The 18,791-nt window shown below is 67.8% G+C and overlaps 2 protein-coding genes across 2 annotated transcripts; both read right to left on the bottom strand.

Moving 5' to 3' along the window:
• Window positions 1-1,130: 1,130 nt before the first annotated feature.
• Window positions 1,131-2,639, bottom strand: TMEM223 (transmembrane protein 223). The gene is made up of 2 exons (XM_088539242.1): window positions 2,372-2,639; window positions 1,131-1,459 (listed from the first exon to the last, which is right to left on the bottom strand). Exons 1-2 carry the CDS (start codon window positions 2,637-2,639, stop codon window positions 1,131-1,133), a joined length of 597 nt encoding a protein of 198 aa, XP_088395368.1.
• Window positions 2,640-2,894: 255 nt separating this feature from the next.
• NXF1 (nuclear RNA export factor 1) lies at window positions 2,895-18,305 on the bottom strand. Its single transcript, XM_088539239.1, has 21 exons — window positions 18,221-18,305; window positions 17,634-17,817; window positions 15,578-15,719; window positions 15,418-15,501; window positions 14,642-14,746; window positions 14,464-14,544; window positions 14,221-14,290; window positions 14,052-14,140; window positions 12,661-12,768; window positions 11,350-11,459; window positions 9,953-9,989; window positions 8,951-9,019; window positions 8,810-8,865; window positions 8,611-8,718; window positions 8,472-8,530; window positions 8,273-8,388; window positions 8,138-8,180; window positions 7,978-8,050; window positions 6,807-6,989; window positions 3,043-3,103; window positions 2,895-2,951 (listed from the first exon to the last, which is right to left on the bottom strand). The coding sequence occupies exons 1-21, from the start codon at window positions 18,249-18,251 to the stop codon at window positions 2,913-2,915; spliced, it is 1,848 nt and encodes a 615-aa protein (XP_088395365.1). The 5' UTR covers window positions 18,252-18,305; the 3' UTR covers window positions 2,895-2,912.
• Window positions 18,306-18,791: the final 486 nt, after the last annotated feature.

The following is an 18,791-nucleotide window of genomic DNA, read 5'->3' on the forward strand; positions in this document are numbered from 1 at the left end:
GCCAAACCCCACAGTCCCCCTTTCCTGCAATTCCCAGTGGGAAGCAGCACCCCTCTTCCTGCTATCCCTGGGGGATCCAGCACCCCCCTTCCTGTTATCCCAGTGGGATCCAGACCCCCCTTCTCGCTATCCCAGTGGGATCCAGACCCACCTCCCTGTCTGGATCCAGCAATCCCCCTTCCCGCTATCCCGGTGGGATCCAGACCCCCCTTCCCGCTATCCTGGCTGGATCCAGACCCCCCTTCCCGCTATGTCCCCAGATCCAGCAACCCTCTTCCTGCTATCCCAGCCGGATCCAGACCCCCCTTCCCGCTATCTCCCCGGATCCAGCACCACCTCCCTATCCGGATCCAGCACCCCTCTTCCTGCTATCCCAGTGGGATCCAGACCCCCCTTCCCGCTATCCCGGCCGGATCCAGACCCCCCTTCCCGCTATCTCCCCGGATCCAGACCCCCCTTCCCGCTATCCCAGTGGAATCCAGCACCACCTCCCTGTCCAGATCCAGCACCCCCTTTCCCACTATCCTGGTCGGATCCAGCACCCCCCTTCCCGCTGTCCCCCCGTATCCAGAGCCCCCTTCCCGCTATCCCAGCGGGACCCAGCACCCCCCTTCCCGCTATGCCCCCGGATCCGGACCCCCCTTCCCGCTATCCCCCCGGATCCGGACCCCCCTTCCCGCTATCCCAGCTGGACACAGCACCCCCTTCCCGCTATTCCTGCCGGATCCAGACCCCCCTTCCCGCTATCCCCCCGGATCCAGTATCCCCCTTTCACTATCCCGGCAGGATTCAGACCCAACTTCCCGCTATCCCCCCGGATCCGGACCCACCTTCCCGCTATCCTGGTGGGATCTGGACTGAAGTTTCCGCTATCCCCCCGGATCCGGACCCCCCTTCCCGCTATCCCCCCGGATCCGGACCCACCTTCCCGCTATCCCAGCTGGACACAGCACCCCCTTCCCGCTATTCCTGCTGGATCCAGACCCCCCTTCCCGCTATCCCCCCAGGTGCAGTATCCCCCTTCCGCTATCCCGGCAGGATTCGGACCCAACTTCCCGCTATCCCCCCCCGATCCGGACCCACCTTCCCGCTATCCCGGTGGGATCCAGACCCACCTTCCCGCTTTCCCGCTAGAGCTCCCGCCGGGCGCCCACGGTGAGGTCGAAGAGCCGGGGCTGGAGGAGGCTCCCGCCGCGGTCCAGGATGAAGTGGAAGGGGCGGCCGCGCACCTTGATGGGCAGCGTCGCTCCGGCGCCGCTCCCGGTTCCGGCGCCGGTTCCGGTCCCGGTCCGCTGGACCCGGCAGGCGACGTCGCGCAGCGGCACCGTGAAGCGGGCGCCGCGGCCCAGGCCCAGGGGCCCGTGGGTGGTGATGGCGACGTGGCGGCCGCCGCGCAGCAGCGTCAGGCGCCGCACGGCGCGGAGCGGGAGCGCGATGCCGGCCGCGACGAGGAGCGATCCTGTGGGAATAGGGACACGGATGGGATCCCGGAGCTGGATCCGACCCACGGAGCCGGATCTGACCCCCTGGATCCCCAACCGACCCCCCCAGTGGCAGCGCGGCAACAACCCCCTGACCTCAGCGTGACCCCCTGACCTCAGTGTGACCCCCAATGTGACCCCCCTGACCTCCCGTGTGACCCCAGTGCGACCCCCTGACCTCCTGTGTGACCCCCTGGCCTCAGCGTGACCCCCAATGTGACCCCCCTGACCTCCCGCGTGACCCCAGTGTGACCCCCTGACCTCCTGTGTGACCCCCTGGCCTCAGCGTGACCCCTCGACCTCAGCATGACGTCAGCATGACTCCGACCTCCCATGTGACCCCCTGACCTCACCGTGACCCCCTGACCTCCCGTGTGACCCCAGTGTGACCTCCTCCATGACCCCTTGACCTCAGCATGACCCCAGCATGACCCCTGACCTCCCACGTGACCTCCTGACCTCAGCGTGATCCCAGTGTGACCCCTTTGACCTCCTCCATGACCCCTTGACCTCAGCATGACCCCAGCATGACCCCTGACCTCCCACGTGACTCCCTGACCTCAGCATGACCCCAGTGTGACCCCCGACCTCCTGTGTGACCCCTTGACCTCAGCGTGACCCCAGTGTGACCTCCTGACCACCCCATGATCCCTTGACCTCAGCAGGACCCCAGTGTGATCCCTTGACCTCCCACGTGACCCCCTGACCTCAGCATGACCCCAGTGTGACCTCTGTCCCCGCGGTGACCTCCCCCCCGCGTCACCCTTTGCCCCTCCCTCACGCATGACCCCCTGACCTCGGCGTGACCCCTTCGCGTGACCCTTTGCCCCTCCCTCTCGCGTGACCCCGGCGTGACCCGCTGACCCCGCGGCGCCCCCCGGCCCCGGTACCGAGCGTGAGGCAGGAGGCGGTGAAGCCGAAGCGCCACTTGTTGTCGCGGGGCCGCAGGGGGTCGTCGGGATCGCCGGGAGCGGCGGGGGCGGGCGCGGGGCGCAGCGTCGTGAAGGCCAAATGCGCCAGGTAGCCCCAGAAGAGGCTCTGGCCGGCGCAGAACAGCCCCAAGATGCGGAAGAAGCGGTCGCGGTCGTGGCGGAAGAGGACGACGTCCCGCGGCACCGCCGCGTCCAGCGCCGCCAGCGCCGCCCGCGCCGTCGCCATGGCCGCGCCGCCGCTTCCGCCCCGCCGTGACGCCCCTTCCGCTTCCGCTCCGCCGTGAAGCCGCTTCCGCCCCGCCGTGAAGGCCCTTCCGCCCTTCGAGAAGCCCCTTCCGCCCCGCCGTGAAGCCGCTTCCGCCCGGTCCCCCCGCCCCGGCCCTTAAAGGCGCAGCGCAGCCAGAAGGCGGCAGCGTTGAGACGGTTTTTATTTATTTACAAAACGATGAAAGAAGGGGATAAAACACCGGGAAGGGCCGGGGGGAGGGAGAGGCGCGGCTCACTTCAGGAATGCCACGTCCGGGATCTTTCCTTCCAGCTGCAAGACATGGCAGGAAGGGGGTTAACGGGGTATCCCGGAGGGGGCCCAGGCGTCCGGGCTCCCTCCGTTCATCCCGTCCTGGACCCACCTTGAGCTGGGTGAAGACCTGCCCGGCCCGGCCGTAGTCCCAGTCATTGTCCTGCAGGCACCTGCCGGGGGGGGACAACATAATTGGGGGGGGGGGTCCCTGATAAACAAGGGGATTCTGCTCCCCCCACCCGGAAAACAGGAGGATCCGGCCATCCCTCGGGACAAGGAGGGGGGATCCTGATCCCCTTTGGGATACGGTCGGGGATAGGGGGTCCCAACTGCCTCCAGGACGACGCAGGGGGGATCCTGCCACCCGCCTTGGGATGGGGGGGGGGGCAGTGGATTGTCCCCCCATCCCTTGGGATAAAGAAAGGGGATCCTGATCCCTTTTGGGACAAGGGATGGGGGTTCCCAATAGCCCCAGGACAAGAGGAGAGGGGTCTTGTGACCCCAGGACAGAGAGGAATGGGGTCCCAGTGACCCCAGGACAAGATGGAAGGTCCCGGGGATCCCAGAACACGGTCCCCACGCCCCCAGGACGAGGGGAAGGGGGCCCCAATGATCCCAGAAAAAGGTGGGAAGGTCCCTGCAGCCCCAGGATGAGGGGAACGGGGTCCCAATGACCCCAGGACAAGGTGGAAGGTCCCAGGGACTCCAGGTCAAGGGGGATGGGGTCCCAGTGACCCCAGCACAAGGTCCCCGTGCCCCCAGGACAAGGTGGAAGGTCCCAGGGACCCCAGGACAAGGGAGACGGGGTCCCAATAACCCCAGGACAAGGGGGATGGCATCCCAGTAACCCCAGGACAAGGTCCCTGCACCCCCAGGACAAGGGGAACAGGGTCCCAGCAACCCCAGGACAAGGTGGGAAGGTCCCAGGGACCCCAGGAAGAGGGGGACAGGGTCCCTGTGCCCCCAGGACAAGGTGGGAAGGTCCCCGCGTCCCCAGGACAAGGGGGATGGGATCCCAGTGACCCCAGGATGAGGGGGACGAGGCCCCAGTGACCCCAAGACAAGGTGGAAGGTCCCAGGGACCCCAGGACAAGGAGGATGGAGTCCTAGTGACCCCAGGAGAAGGGGGACGGGGTCCCAGGGACCCCAGGACAAGGTGGAAGGTCCCAGGGACCCCAGGACAAGGGAGACGGGGTCCCAATAACCCCAGGACAAGGGGGATGGCATCCCAGTAACCCCAGGACAAGGTCCCTGCACCCCCAGGACAAGGGGAACAGGGTCCCAGCAACCCCAGGACAAGGTGGGAAGGTCCCAGGGACCCCAGGAAGAGGGGGACAGGGTCCCTGTGCCCCCAGGACAAGGTGGGAAGGTCCCCACATCCCCAGGACAAGGGGGACGGGATCCCAGTGACGCCAGGACAAGGGAGACAAGGTCCCTGCACCCCCAGGACAAGAGGGATGGGGCCCCAGTGATCCCAGAACAAGGTGGGAAGGTCCCTGCAGTCCCAGAACAAGAGGGACAGGGTCCCTGCACCCCCAGGACAAGGTGGGAAGGTCTCAGCAACCCCAGGACAAGGGGGACGGGATCCCAGCGACCCCAGGATGAGGGGAACGGGGTCCCAATGACCCCAAGACAAGGTGGAAGGTCCCAGGGACCCCAGGACAAGGAGGATGGAGTCCTAGTGACCCCAGGAGAAGGGGGACGGGGTCCCAGGGACCCCAGGACAAGGTGGGAAGGTCCCAGGGACCCCAGGACAAGGGAGACGGGGTCCCAATAACCCCAGGACAAGAGGGATGGCATCCCAGTAACCCCAGGACAAGGTCCCCGCACCCCCAGGACAAGGGGAACGGGGTCCCAGCAACCCCAGGACAAGGTGGGAAGGTCCCAGGGACCCCAGGAAGAGGGGGACAGGGTCCCTGTGCCCCCAGGACAAGGTGGGAAGGTCCCCGCGTCCCCAGGACAAGGGGGATGGCATCCCAGTGATCCCAGGACAAGGGAGACGGGGTCCCAGTGACCCCAGGACAAGGTCCCCATGCCCCCAGGATGAGGAGGACTGGGCCCCAGTGATCCCAGAACAAGGTGGGAAGGTCTCAGCAACCCCAGGACAAGGGGGACGGGGTCCCAGGGACCCCAGGCCAAAGGGGATGGGATCCCAGGGACCCCAGGACAAAGGAGATGGGGTCCCAGGGACCCCAGGACAAGGTGGAAAGGTCCCAGGGACCCCAGGAAGAGGGGGACAGGGTCCCTGTGCCCCCAAGACAAGGTGGGAAGGTCCCCACATCCCCAGGACAAGGGGGACGGGATCCCAGTGACGCCAGGACAAGGGGGACAAGGTCCCTGCACCCCCAGGACAAGAGGGATGGGGCCCCAGTGATCCCAGAACAAGGTGGGAAGGTCCCTGCAGTCCCAGAACAAGAGGGACAGGGTCCCTGCACCCCCAGGACAAGGTGGGAAGGTCTCAGCGACCCCAGGACAAGGGGGATGGGATCCCAGTGACCCCAGGACAAGGTGGGAAGCTCCCCACGTCCCCTGGACAAGGAGGACGAGGCCCCAGGGACCCCAGGACAAGGGGGATGGGGTCCCAGGCCGAGGGGAACGGGGCCTCAGTGAAGGTCTCCGCGCACCCAGGACGAGGGGGACAGGGTCCCAGAGACCCCAGGACAAGGTGGAAGGTCCCAGGGACCCCAGGACAAGGGAGACGGGGTCCCAATAACCCCAGGACAAGGGGGATGGCATCCCAGTAACCCCAGGACAAGGTCCCTGCACCCCCAGGACAAGGGGAACAGGGTCCCAGCAACCCCAGGACAAGGTGGGAAGGTCCCAGGGACTCCAGGAAGAGGGAGACAGGGTCCCTGTGCCCCCAGGACAAGGTGGGAAGGTCCCCGCGTCCCCAGGACAAGGGGGATGGCATCCCAGTGATCCCAGGACAAGGGAGACGGGGTCCCAGTGACCCCAGGACAAGGTCCCCATGCCCCCAGGATGAGGAGGACGGGGCCCCAGTGATCCCAGAACAAGGTGGGAAGGTCTCAGCAACCCCAGGACAAGGGGGACGGGGTCCCAGGGACCCCAGGCCAAAGGGGATGGAATCCCAGGGACCCCAGGACAAAGGGGATGGGGTCCCAGGGACCCCAGGACAAGGTGGAAAGGTCCCAGGGACCCCAGGAAGAGGGGGACAGGGTCCCTGTGCCCCCAGGACAAGGTGGGAAGGTCCCCACATCCCCAGGACAAGGGGGACGGGATCCCAGTGACGCCAGGACAAGGGGGACAAGGTCCCTGCACCCCCAGGACAAGAGGGATGGGGCCCCAGTGATCCCAGAACAAGGTGGGAAGGTCCCTGCAGTCCCAGAACAAGAGGGACAGGGTCCCTGCACCCCCAGGACAAGGTGGGAAGGTCTCAGCGACCCCAGGACAAGGGGGACGGGATCCCAGCGACCCCAGGATGAGGGGGACGAGGCCCCAGTGACCCCAAGACAAGGTGGAAGGTCCCAGGGACCCCAGGACAAGGAGGATGGAGTCCTAGTGACCCCAGGACAAGGTGGGAAGCTCCCCACGTCCCCTGGACAAGGGGGATGAGGCCCCAGAGACCCCAGGACAAGGGGGATGGGGTCCCAGGCCGAGGGGAACAGGGCCTCAGTGAAGGTCTCCGCGCACCCAGGACGAGGGGGACAGGGTCCCAGAGACCCCAGGACAAGGTGGAAGGTCCCAGGGACCCCAGGACAAGGGAGACGGGGTCCCAATAACCCCAGGACAAGGGGGACGGGATCCCAGTGACCCCAGGACAAGGTGGAAGGTCCCAGCAACCCCAGGACAAGGAGGACGGGGGTCCCAGCGTCCCCAGGCCAAGGTGGGAAGGTCCCCGCGCGCCGGCCTCACTTCTGGGACCACTCGAGGTTCATGCCCGACTGCATGGCGAAGGCGGCCAGCATCTCCTGCTGCTCGGCGGCCAGCGTGGGCACGGGGCTGGACGACGGCGTGGGCGCCGGCATGGCGAACGCGCGGCGCAGCTCCTCCGCGCTCGCGTTGCGCACGAAGAGCTCGTCGTTGACGATGCACAGCCTGCGGGGACAGGGACACCGCCGGTAACGCGGGCCGGGGACACTGGGACACCCATCATCCCGCTGGTGTCACCCTGCTGGTGTCACCCCACTGGTGTCTGCACAGCCTGCGGGGACAGGGACACCCCAGGTAAGACGGGTGTGGGACACCGGGACAACCCCATCCCGCTGCTGTCACCCTGCTGGTGTCACCCCACTGGTGTCTGCACAGCCTGCAGGGACAGCGACACCCCTGGTAACACGGGTGGGGGACACCGGGACACCCCCCGTCCCGCTGGTGTCACCCCGCTGGTGTCTGTACAGCCTGCGGGGACAGGGACACCGCCGGTAATGCCAGCGAGGGACACCGGGACACCCCCATCCCGCTGGTGTCACCCTGCTGGTGTCACCCCACTGGGTGTCCCCAGCACCCCACCGGGACACCCCCCGTCCCGCTGGTGTCACCCCACTGGTGTCTGCACAGCCTGCAGGGACAGTGACAACCCGGGTAGCGTGGGCAGGGGACACCCCCCGTCCCACTGGTGTCACCCTGCTGGTGTCTGTACAGCCTGCAGGGACACCAGGACACCCCCCGTCCCACTGGTGTCACCCTGCTGGTGTCACCCCGCTGGTGTCTGTACAGCCTGCAGGGACATCGGGACACCCCCGTCCCGATGGTGTCACCCTGCTGGCGTCACCCCGCTGGTGTCTGTACAGCCTGCGGGGACACCAGGACACCCCCCGTCCCACTGGTGTCACCCCGCTGGTGTCACCCTGCTGGCATCTGCACAGCCTGCGGGGACAGGGACACCCCCGGGTAACGCGGGCAGGGGACACCAGGACACTCCCCATCTCACTGGTGTCTGCACAGCTTGCGGGGACAGCGACACCCCCGGTAACACGGGCTGGGGACACCGGGACACCCCCCATCCTGCTGGTGTCACCCTGCTGGTGTCACCCCGCTGGCGTCACCCCGCTGGCGTCACCCCCCCGGTGTCACCCCCGCTCACCCCGTGTTGCCGGCCGGCACGGCGATGAACATGCGGGTGAAGGCGCGCACCGAGTCGCGCGACTTGCCGTCCACTGGAGAAGGGGACAAAAGGGGTGACACTGAGTGACACAGTAGAGGTGGCACCAAGCGGCACCGAGGCCACCGTCAGCGGCACCCACCTTCCTTGAAGATGCCGTGCACGGCGAAGCAGAGCAGCGTGTTCTGCGGGGACAAGGGGACACGGAAGGGGGTGAGGTGGCACGTGCCACCCCCGGCGGGTGGCCCCGCTGTCCCCCGCGTGTCCCTGCGCTCACCGTCTGGGCGCAGACGTCCACCACGAAGGAGTTGACGTCGTGCTGCGTCTTGGGCAGCTCGTTGAGGAAGGCCACCACGTTGAGGCGCGTGTGCTTGAGCAGCTTGAAGCGCATGGCTGGCGAGGAAGAGCGCGGTGAGCGCTGGGGACACCGCGGTGACACCGCGGTGACATCATGGGGACACGGCGGGGACACTCACTGGGGTCCTTGAGCTTCTTGACGTTCCTGCTGTCCTTAAAGTACTCGTTGAGGCTGTTCCTGCGGGGACGGCGGGGCCATGGAGCCGAGCGGCGGCCGCGCGCGGGGACGGGGGACGATGACAAGGCCGTGTCACCTACCGGGGCGGGTTGTGGGGACCGAAGGGGATGCTGAGCGAGCAGCAGGCGCCGTCGTGGTAGGCGTCCAGCAGCCCCTGCCGGTCGCTGGAGTCGTAAATCGAGTAGTACCTGCACGGGGGGACACTCAGGTGAGCAGGGGGGACACTCAGGGGACAAGGGGGGCACTTGGGGACACTCGGGGGCGTTTGGGGACACTCACTGCTGCAGGAAGCGCAGCACCAGCACCTTGAGGTCGTCCGAGCCGAAGTAGCTGCCCTGGGGAGAGGGGGGAGCAGAGGGGCGGTGGGGACCCCCGCGGCCACCGGCTGTGTCCCCTCCGGGTCCCCTCTGTGTCCCCTACCTTGCAGGGGGGCAGCGTCGTGGGCGCCTCCACGTCGAAGGCGATGGGTGGGGGGAGCTCGTGGCCGTCCTGGGGGGAGGAAGAGGATGGGGGGCGGTTGGGGGGATGAGGAAGAGGATGGGGGGGCGAGGAAGAGGATGGGGGGTGAGGAAGAGGATGGGGGGCAGGAGGGGGAATAAGAAAGAGGATGGGGGCAATTGGGGGGGTGAGGAAGAGGATGGGGGGCAGTTGGGGGGGTGAGGAAGAGAATGGCGGCGACTGGGAGGGTGAGGAAGAGGATGGGGGGGTGAGGAAGAGGAATAAGGAAGAGGATGGGGGCGATTGGGGGGGTGAGGAAGAGGATGGGGGGTGATTGGGGGGGTGAGGAAGAGGATGGGGGGCAGGAGGGGGAATAAGGAAGAGGATGGGTGCGATTGGGGGAGGTGAGGAAGAGGATGGGGGGCGGTTGGGGGGTGAGGAAGAGGATGGGGGACGAGGAAGAGGATGGGGGCAGTTGGGGGGGTGAGGAAGAGGATGGCGGCGACTGGGAGGGTGAGGAAGAGGAGGGGGGTGGCGAGGAAGACGATGGGGGGCAGGAGGGGGAATAAGGAAGAGAATGGGGGCAATTGGGGGGGTGAAGAAGAGGATGGAGGGTGGTTGGGGGGGTGAGGAAGAGGATGGGGGGCGACTAGGAGAGTGAGGAAGAGGATGGTGGCAATTGGAGGGATGAGGAAGAGGATGGGGGACAACTGGGGGGTGAGGAAGAGGATGGGGGTGGTTGTGGGGCAGTTGGGGGAATGAAGAGGGGCGATTGGAGGGGTGAGGAAGATGATGGGGGTGAGGAAGAGGATGGGGAGAGAGAGGGGGAGGAAGAGGATGGGGAGCGGTTGAGGGGAGGAAGAAGACAGGGAGTGGGAGAGGGAATAAGGAAGAGGATGGGGACTTGGGAAGGGGGTGAGGAAGAGGAGGGGGAGCGGGGATGGGAGGAAGAAAGGGGTCCCCCCCGTCATTCCCGGGACTCACCAGGCGCAGCAGCTTCGGGAATCGCTCTCGGACGGAGCTGCCGGGATACAGAGGAGTCGGCGCGGGGGCCGCCTGCCCCCCCCCGGCACCGTGTCCCCCTCCCTCCCCCCCCCGCCACCTCCGGGTGACCCCCCCGGTGACACCCTCCGTGTCCCCCCCCCCATCCCTGCGCTCGGGCCTGGGACCCCCCCAATGTCCCCATCTTGGTGGGGGGGGGGTGTCCCCCCCAATCCGTGTCCCCACCCCCAGGGCCAGGTCCGGGGGGGGCTGCGGCCCCAGCACTTACCTGGCCGGTACTCACCTGCGCGGGGGGGGGGGCCAGCGAGGAGGGAGGGGACAGGGGACAAGGGAGGGGACAGGGGACAACCCCCCCCCCTTGGTGACACAGCGGCCATGGGCACGAGCTGCCTCCTTACAGCTGGGAAGGCGCCGGGAACACCCGGATACGGAAAAGAGGGAAGAGCACAGAGGGAAGCAGGGGGTTTAAGCATGGAGGGGGGGGACATAGAGTGGCAGTTGGGGACATACAGTGGCAGTTGGGGACACAAATGGGGGGTGACACAGCGGGCGCCAGGGCAGAGCCTCTTCTCCTTCCCGCCGCTCCCGGCCGGCTCCGGGCTGTGCGCGGAGCTCCGGGAACATCCGCCCGCGGAGCCGGGAGCGCTGCCGGCTGCGCCGGGCGGGAATCGCGTGTGCGTGGGGGGGGCCCGGCAGGAGGCGGGCCGGGAATTCCGGCACCGGCGGCGGGCCGGGAATGCCGGCGGCGGACTGGGAATGCCGGCCGCGGGCCGGGAATGCTGGCGGCGGGCCGGGAATGCCGGCGGCGGCGGCGGGGCCGCGCGTTTGGCCACTGCACGGCTGTGCCTGTCTTAGGTTGTTCCTCCCGCGAGGAATCTTACCCGTCTCTGGCTAACCAGCCATCGTCGAGGGCCAAACGGAAGCGCCGCGGGATGCGGGATGTGGGGGGGGGGGTAATTCCCAGCGGAGACCCCCCCCCGCTCCCGTCTCCGGTTTGGATAGAGCGGAGCCCTCCCCCGGGAGCGGCGCCCGCGGAGCCCCGGACCGGCGGCGCTGGGAGCTGCGGAGAAGAGGCTGCGTCTCCCGAGCCCGGAAAACGGGGAGAAATCGGGAGCAGGGGGAAAATGGGGGAGAGCAGGGGGAAAACGGGAGAGAGCAGGGGGAAAACGGGAGAGAGCAGGGGGAAAACGGGAGAGAGCAGGGAAAAAAAGAGCAGGGAAAGGAAGGGGGGGACAAGAGGGCTCCCAGCTGTAAGAGGCGCCGGCCGCGCGCTCCGTGTCACCGGGGGCCGGAGCGGAGCCGGATGAATCCGGAGGCGGGATGGGGGGTCGGGGGTGGCCTCGGCGCGTCCTCCGGGGCCCCCCCGGGCCGCCACTGACCTGACGTAGGACGACTGGTCGCGGAAGGCGTCGCACAGGGGGTTCCCGTCGAGCCAGAGCTCCTCCAGCCGGAGCCCCTTCACCTTGTCCAGCTCCCGCTCGGATTTGAGCTGCGGGAATGGGAAGGCGGGGGGGGGGTGAGGGTGGGGGGGACGGGGACGCACGTGGGGACGGGGACGCGTGGGGACGGATCTAAACGTAGGGATAGACCCACGTGCAGGGATGGATCCACACGTGGGGACGGATCCACACAGGGATGGAAACGTGCATGAGAACGGATCCACATGGGGACATATCCAAATGTGGGGACGGAGCCACATGCAGGGACGGATCCGAGCGCAGGGACGGATCCCAGTGCAGGGACAGATCCACGCAGGGACGGATCCACGTGTGGGGACGGAGCCGCATGGGGATGGAAACATGCGGGGATGGATCCAGACATGGGGACAGATCCAAATGTAGGAGTGGATTCACATGCAGGGATGGATCCGAGCACAGGGACAGATCCGAGCACAGGGACAGATCCACGTGTGGGGACGGATCTGCATGGGCACGGATCCAAACGTAGGGATGGATCCGAGCGCGGGGACGGATCCACGTGTGGGGACGGATCCACGTGTGGGGACGGATCCATACAAGGGGATGAATCCATGCAGGGCAGATCCACATGTGGGGATGGAGTCACGTGTGGGGACGGATCCAAATGTGGGGATGGATCCAAACATGGAAACGGATCCACATGCAGGGATGGATTCAAGCGTGGGGACGGATCCGCACACGGGGATGGATCCACATGGGGATGGATCCATGCACGGGAACGGATCCACATGCAGGGATGGATCCATGGGCGGGAACGGATCCACACGGGGGGACAGAGATGCACAGGGACGGATCCACGTGGATCCGCATGTGGGGGATGGATCTGCACAGGGACGGATCCACACACGGGGGACGGATCCGCACGGGGATGGATCCGCAGGGGGATGGACCTGCGTGCAGAGGATGGATCCACGCGGGGATGGATCCGCATGGTGGAACGGATCCACGCGGGGACGGATCCGTGTGGTGGAACGGATCCACGTGGGGATGGATCCGCGTACGGAGGGGATGGATCTGCACGGGGACGGATCCGCGCGTGGAGAATGGATCCGCATGGTGGAATGGATCCACGCAGGGACGGACCCGCGCGTGGAGAATGGATCCGCACGGTGGAACGGATCCGCGCGGGGACAGATCCGCGTGCAGGGGATGGATCCGCACGGTGGAACGGATCCACGCGGGGACGGATCCGCGCGGAGCGGCCGGACCCACCTCGTTGCGCGACAGGTCGAGGATCTTGAGGCCGGCGGCCTTCTGCGGCAGCTCGCCCAGCTCGTCCAGGCGGTAGAGCTTGTTGCTGCTCAGGTTGAGGGACAGCAGCTGCGGGGACAGCGCCGGCGTGAGCGGATCCGCGCGGAAAACGCACGGAGCGCGGCGCGGATAACGGCCGGAGTGCGGCGCGGATCCGCGCGGAAAACGGCGGGAGCGCGGCGCGGAAAATGGCGGGAGCGCGGCGCGGATCGGCGCGGAAAACGGCTGGAGCGCGGCATGGAAAACGCACAGAGCGCGGCGCGGATCCGCGCGGAAAACAGCTGGAGCGCGGCGTGGATCCACATGGAAAACAGCTGGAGCGCGGCGCGGATAACGGCCAGAGCACAGCACGGATCGGTGCACAAAATGGCCGGAGCGCGGCACGGATCCGCGTGGAAAACGGCCAGAGCGCGGTGCGGATAATGGCCGGAGCGCGGCGCGAATCCGCGTGGAAAACGGCCGGAGTGCAGGGGGATCGCGGCAGGGATAACGGCACGGATAACGGGATCAGGCTGCAGATAGCGGAGTGGCTACCGCAATGCGGATTGTGATGGGAACATGGGCGAAGCAGTATGCGGATTGCAGCTGGATTGTGATACGGATCGTGGCTGGATTGCGTGAGGGTCGCAACCGGATCGTGGCTGGATTGTGGTGTGGATCGTGGGGGGATCGTGGCCGGATCGGGGAGGGATCACGGTGCCGATCATGACGGGATCGGCCGGATCGCGGCCGGATCGCAGCACCAATCACAACAGGATCACAGCCGGATCACGGCCGGATCGCAGCCGGATCATAGTGTCGATCGTGGCTGGATCGCACCCAGATCACAGCACTGAGCACGACAGGATCGCGGCGCGGATTGCGGCCGGATCGCAGCGCCGATCGCCACAGGATTGACAGGATCGCGGCCAGATCGTGGCAGGATCGCGGCTGGATCACGGCATCGATCACAACAAGATTGACAAGATCACGACACGATCGCGGCCGGATCGCGGTGCCGATCGCGGCTGGATCGCAGCCGGATCGCGGCCGGATCGCGGCCGGATCGCGGTGCCGATCGCGGCCGGATCGCGGCTGGATCGCGGTGCCGATCGCGGTGCCAATCGCGGCTGGATCGCGGCCGGATCACGGCTGGATCGCGGTGCCGATCGCGGTGCCGATCGCGGCTGGATCGCAGCCGGATCGCGGTGCCCATCGCGGCTGGATCGCAGCCGGATCGCGGTGCCCATCGCGGTGCCCATCGCGGCTGGATCGCGGCCAGATCGCAGCGCCAATCACAGCCGGATCGCAGCCATTTCCCAGCACAGATCCCGGCACAACCAACCGGGCCGGCGCCGGAATCCGGCCCTCACCTCGGGGATGTTCTCCTCGATGATGCGCAGCACCACCTGCATGCAGCTGCGCTGGTTGAGCACCACGTCGATGCTCTGCGACACCAGATCTGCGCGCGGCAGCGGCGTCAGGCGCCGCCGTCACCGTCACCGGCGCCGCCGCCGCGGCTCCGACCGCTCCGGCGCTCACCTGGATCCGTGCGGAGGCTCTTGAGATCCAGGGATTTTTGCGAGCCGTCGTACCGTTTGCTCATGCACAGCTGGGAGAGGTGAGAGGCGTCAGAGAGGCCGCTTGTTCTGGCCCCAAATCGCCTTTCTTGGCCCCAAATCACTGCTTCTGGCCCCAAATTGTCACTTCTGGCCCAAAATCGCCCCTTCTGGCCCCAAAATCGCCCCTTCTGGCCCCAAAATCGCCTCCCTTGGCCCCACTCACCTTCACCTGCTCGATCTCCTCCGGCTTCAGCTCGTTCTGCAGCGACTGCGGCGGTGCCGATGAGTTGATGATGATGACGACCTGGGAAGGGGGAGCACCGGGGACGCGTCACTGTCACCGTCACTGTCACCGTCACCCGGGTGGCATCCGCGCGCGGCCGCCGGCACCGTCCCCGCACCTTGTAGTTGTCCCGGTCGGTGATTTTGCGGGAGACCTGCTTGAGCGCGCTGGCCGTGGTGGCGTCTTCCACGTAGAACTGGGCCCGGTTGTGGTCGTAGTGGAACTGGGAAGCGGTGGGAAGGACCGGGATTGGGAAGGGCCCCTGGGAACGGCCCCTGGGATGGGGCAACGGTGCCTGGGATAGGGGAACGACCCCCGGGAACAGCCCAGGATAGGGGAATGGGCCCCAGGATAGGAAAACGGGCCCCAGGAACGGCCCGGGATAGGAGAACGGCCCCTGGGAACGGCCCGGGATAGGGGAACAGGCCCCGGGATAGGGGAACGGGCCCCTGGGAATGGCCCAGGATAGAGGAACCGGCCCCGGGATAGGGAAACGGGCCCCCGGGAATGGCCCGGGATAGGGGGACGGGCCCCCGGGATAGGGGAACGGGCCCCTGGGAATGGCCCAGGATAGAGGAACCGGCCCCGGGATAGGGGAACGGGCCCCCGGGAATGGTCCGGGATAGGGGGACAGCCCCCGGGAACGGCGCGGGATAGGGGGACGGGCCCCCGGGAACGGCCCAGGATAGGGGAATTGCCCAGGATAGGGCAATGAGCCCCGGGATGGGTGATGTCCCCCCGGAACAGCCCTGGAATGGATGAATGGCCCCTGGGCCTAGGAACGACCAACTCCACTGGGAAAAACGGGAAGCAGAAGGACCGAGCCGGACGCCTGGGCCCCCCAGAGACCCCCCTCGCCGAGCCGGACGCCTGGGCCCCCCGGAGCCCCCTCACCTCGACGGGGGTGAAGGGGACGCTGCAGAGGTTCTGGATGGAGCTCAGCAGCCATGACTTGTCGTACTTCTTCCCATAGGGAATCTGGGCGGGAAGCGGTGTCAGGGAGCCACCGCCGGAGCCGGAACCCCCTCCGGTGCCGCCCCCGCTCCCCATTCACCGTGATCTTGAACCAGCTGCGGCGGCCGCCGTCCCGGCTGCCAGTGCCGGTGCCGGCAGCGCCGCGGTCCTGGGCCAGGAGGTCCCGGCGCACCGTGATGTGGATGTTGGCGGCGCGGTTGGGCCGCGGCCCGTAGGGCAGACTGGGAAAACAGGGAATAACGGTGGGTGCCGGTGACCCTGCACCGGGTCCGGTGTCCCCTCCCAGTCCCGGTGTGTCCCCTCCATCCCAACGTCCCCCCGGTCTCAATGTCCCCCCCCATTTTGTGTCCACACAAAATTGCAGCATCTCTATCCCCATCCCGATGTCTCCTCCCCTGTCCTGGTGTCACCTCCTCCATCCCAGTGTCTCCCCCCCCATCCCGGTGTCCCCATCCCAGCGTTCCCCCCCCAATCCCGCTGTCTTCTCTTCCCATCCTGGTGTCCCTGTCCCGGTATCTCCATCCCGGTGCCCCCTCCAATCCCAGTGTCTGCTCTCCCCAGCCCGGTGTCCCTGTCCTGGTGTCCTCCCCCCAATCCCAGTGTCCCCATCCTGGTGTCCCCATCCCAATCCCGCCGTCTCCCCTCCCCATCCCGGTGTCCCCGTCCTGGTGTCCCTGTCCCAGTGTCCCCGTTCCAATCTCAGTGTCCCCATCCTGCTGTCCCCATCCCAGTGTTCTCATCCTGCTGTCCCCATCCCGGTGTCCCCCCCCCAATCCCGGTGTCTGCTCTCCCCATCCCAGTGTCCCTGTCCCGGTGTCTCCATCCCGGTGTCTCCCCTCCCCATCTCGGTGTCCCCGTCCCAGTGTTCCTGTCCCGGTGTTCCCCCCCCCAAATCCCACTGTCTCCGTCCTGGTGTCCCCCCCCAATCCCGGTGTCTGCTCTCCCCATCCCAGTGTCCCTGTCCTGGTGTCCCCGTCCTGGTGTCCCCGTCCCGGTGTCCTCCCCCAATCCCAGTGTTCTCATCCTGCTGTCCCCATCCCGGTGTCCCCCCCCCAATCCCGGTGTCTGCTCTCCCCATCCCAGTGTCCCTGTCCCGGTGTCTCCATCCCGGTGTCTCCCCTCCCCATCTCGGTGTCCCCGTCCCAGTGTTCCTGTCCCGGTGTTCCCCCCCCCAAATCCCACTGTCTCCGTCCTGGTGTCCCCCCCCAATCCCGGTGTCTGCTCTCCCCATCCCAGTGTCCCTGTCCTGGTGTCCCCGTCCTGGTGTCCCCGTCCCGGTGTCCTCCCCCAATCCCAGTGTCCCCGTCCTGGTTTCCCCATCCCAATCCCGCCGTCTCCCCTCCCCATCCCGGTGTCCCCGTCCTGGTGTCCCTGTCCCAGTGTCCCCGTTCCAATCTCAGTGTCCCCATCCTGCTGTCTCCATCCCGGTGTCCCCCTCCCAATCCCAGTGTTCTCATCCTGCTGTCCCCATCCCGGTGTCCCCCCCCAATCCCGCTGTCTGCTCTCCCCATCCCAGTGTCCCTGTCCTTGTGTCCTCATCCCGATGTCTCCCCTCCCCATCCTGGTGTCCCCGTCCCGGTGTCCCCATCCCGGTGTCTCCCCTCCCCATCCTGGTGTCCCCGTCCCGGTGTCCCCATCCCGGTGTCTCCCCTCCCCATCTCGGTGTCCCCGTCCCAGTGTCCCTGTCCCGGTGTTCCCCCCCCCCAGTCCCACTGTCCCCATCCTGGTGTCCCCCCCCATCCCGGTGTCTGCTCTCCCCATCCCAGTGTCCCTGTCCCGGTGTCCCCATCTTGCTGTCTCCCCTCCCCTCCCTATCCCGGTGTCCTCGTCCTAGTGTCTCCCCTCCCCATCCCGGTGTCCCCGTCCCGGTGTCCCCGTCCCAGTGTCCCTGTCCCGGTGTTCCCCCCCCCCAGTCCCACTGTCCCCATCCTGGTGTCCCCCCCCATCCCGGTGTCTGCTCTCCCCATCCCAGTGTCCCTGTCCCGGTGTCCCCATCTTGCTGTCTCCCCTCCCCTCCCTATCCCGGTGTCCCCGTCCTAGTGTCTCCCCTCCCCATCCCGGTGTCCCCGTCCCGGTGTCCCCGTCCCGGTGTCCCCCGCCAATCCCGCTGTCCCCCCCCCCGTCCCGGCACTCACTACCGGCTGCGGGGGCTGTCGTGGGCGTCGCTCATGGGGACGTCGCCGTCGTCGTCGTCGGGGCGGCCGCGGGGCCGCCCGCGGGGCCGCCCGGCCCCGTCGCTGTAGAGCTTGGCCCGGAAGTGGCCCCGGCCCTTCTTCTGGCGCCGCGTGAAGCCCCGGCCGCCCACGCGGTCGTCGTGCTCTGGACCGGACCCCCCCGGTACCGGGACGGAGCTGTCAGTACCGGGCACCCCCCCCAACCCAGCACCGCGCTCGGTACCGGCCCAAACGGGCCCCCCCGCGGCTGCCGGTACCGGTACCGCCTCCCTCCGCGCTGCCCTGCACCGGGGCCGGGCCTTCCTCCTTGCCCCGGTACCGCTCCCGGTACCGATCAGGCCCGGAGACCCCCCCCACCCTCCTTTTTTCCCATCCAGGTACCGACCAGACATTTAGCCCCGCCTCCTCCCTCCCCGTTTCCCGACGAGGATTCCCCCTCCCGCTTCCCAACGGCGGCCCGGAGGCCCCGGTACCGATCGGGGCCCGCGTCCCCCACGGCCTCGGCGCCGCCTCCGCGCGGCCCCCGGTGCCGGCCCGGCCCCGCTCACCGCTGTAACCGCCCTTGGCCTCCTCCGCCATTGCCGCGCGCTCCCGGTAACCGACCGCGGCCCCGCCGCCGCGCACGCGCGCCCCGCCCCCGGCGCGTCACTTCCGCCACTGCGCATGCGCGCGCGCCTTCCGCTCCACCACGCAAGCTCCGCCCCCTCCGGAGGAGGGGCCGGAGGGGGCGGTGCGGCCGGAGGGTGCCGGGTTCGAGTCCCGCCCCCGGCGGCAGCCGCGATCGCAGGGACGCGGGTTCGAGTCCCGCTCCCGGCGTGAGCGGCGATCGCGGAGACGCGGGTTCGAGTCCCGCCCCCGGTATCTACGAAAGAGGCGGTAAAACCGAGACCAAAATCTTTAATGAGTGCCAGGGTGGCCGAGCAGGCAGCCAGGGCACAGCGGCCACCGCGACGCGGTGACACTGGCCGCAGGGAGCCACCCCGGGCAGCACGGAGCTCCCGGGAGGCTCCAATGTGGTCCCAGAGCCGGGGGGCTTCAGTCCGGGCAGCCACCGCGTCCCTGCCCCGTCCCCCCGCGGACAGGTCCGAGGGCCGGGGGTTGCCGCGCGGCTCCGCTCGC

The sequence above is a fragment of the Tinamus guttatus genome, unplaced genomic scaffold, assembly GCF_059628265.1.
Source record: "Tinamus guttatus ecotype Peru unplaced genomic scaffold, ASM5962826v1 Tinamus_guttatus_pri_ptg001517l, whole genome shotgun sequence".
Classification (NCBI taxonomy): domain Eukaryota; kingdom Metazoa; phylum Chordata; class Aves; order Tinamiformes; family Tinamidae; genus Tinamus; species Tinamus guttatus.

Coding starts and splice junctions, on each gene's coding strand:
- NXF1 (XM_088539239.1), bottom strand. CDS start 18,251: ATGGCGGAGGAGGCCAAGGGCGGTTACAGCG. Junction 12,769..14,051: donor TCGAGGAGAACATCCCCGAG/GTGAGGGCCGGA, acceptor CTGTCCCCGCAG/CTGCTGTCCCTCAACCTGAG. Junction 8,181..8,272: donor TGGACGTCTGCGCCCAGACG/GTGAGCGCAGGG, acceptor TTGTCCCCGCAG/AACACGCTGCTCTGCTTCGC.
- TMEM223 (XM_088539242.1), bottom strand. CDS start 2,639: ATGGCGACGGCGCGGGCGGCGCTGGCGGCGCTGGACGCGGCGGTGCCG. Junction 1,460..2,371: donor CGCCTCCTGCCTCACGCTCG/GTACCGGGGCCG, acceptor CTATTCCCACAG/GATCGCTCCTCGTCGCGGCC.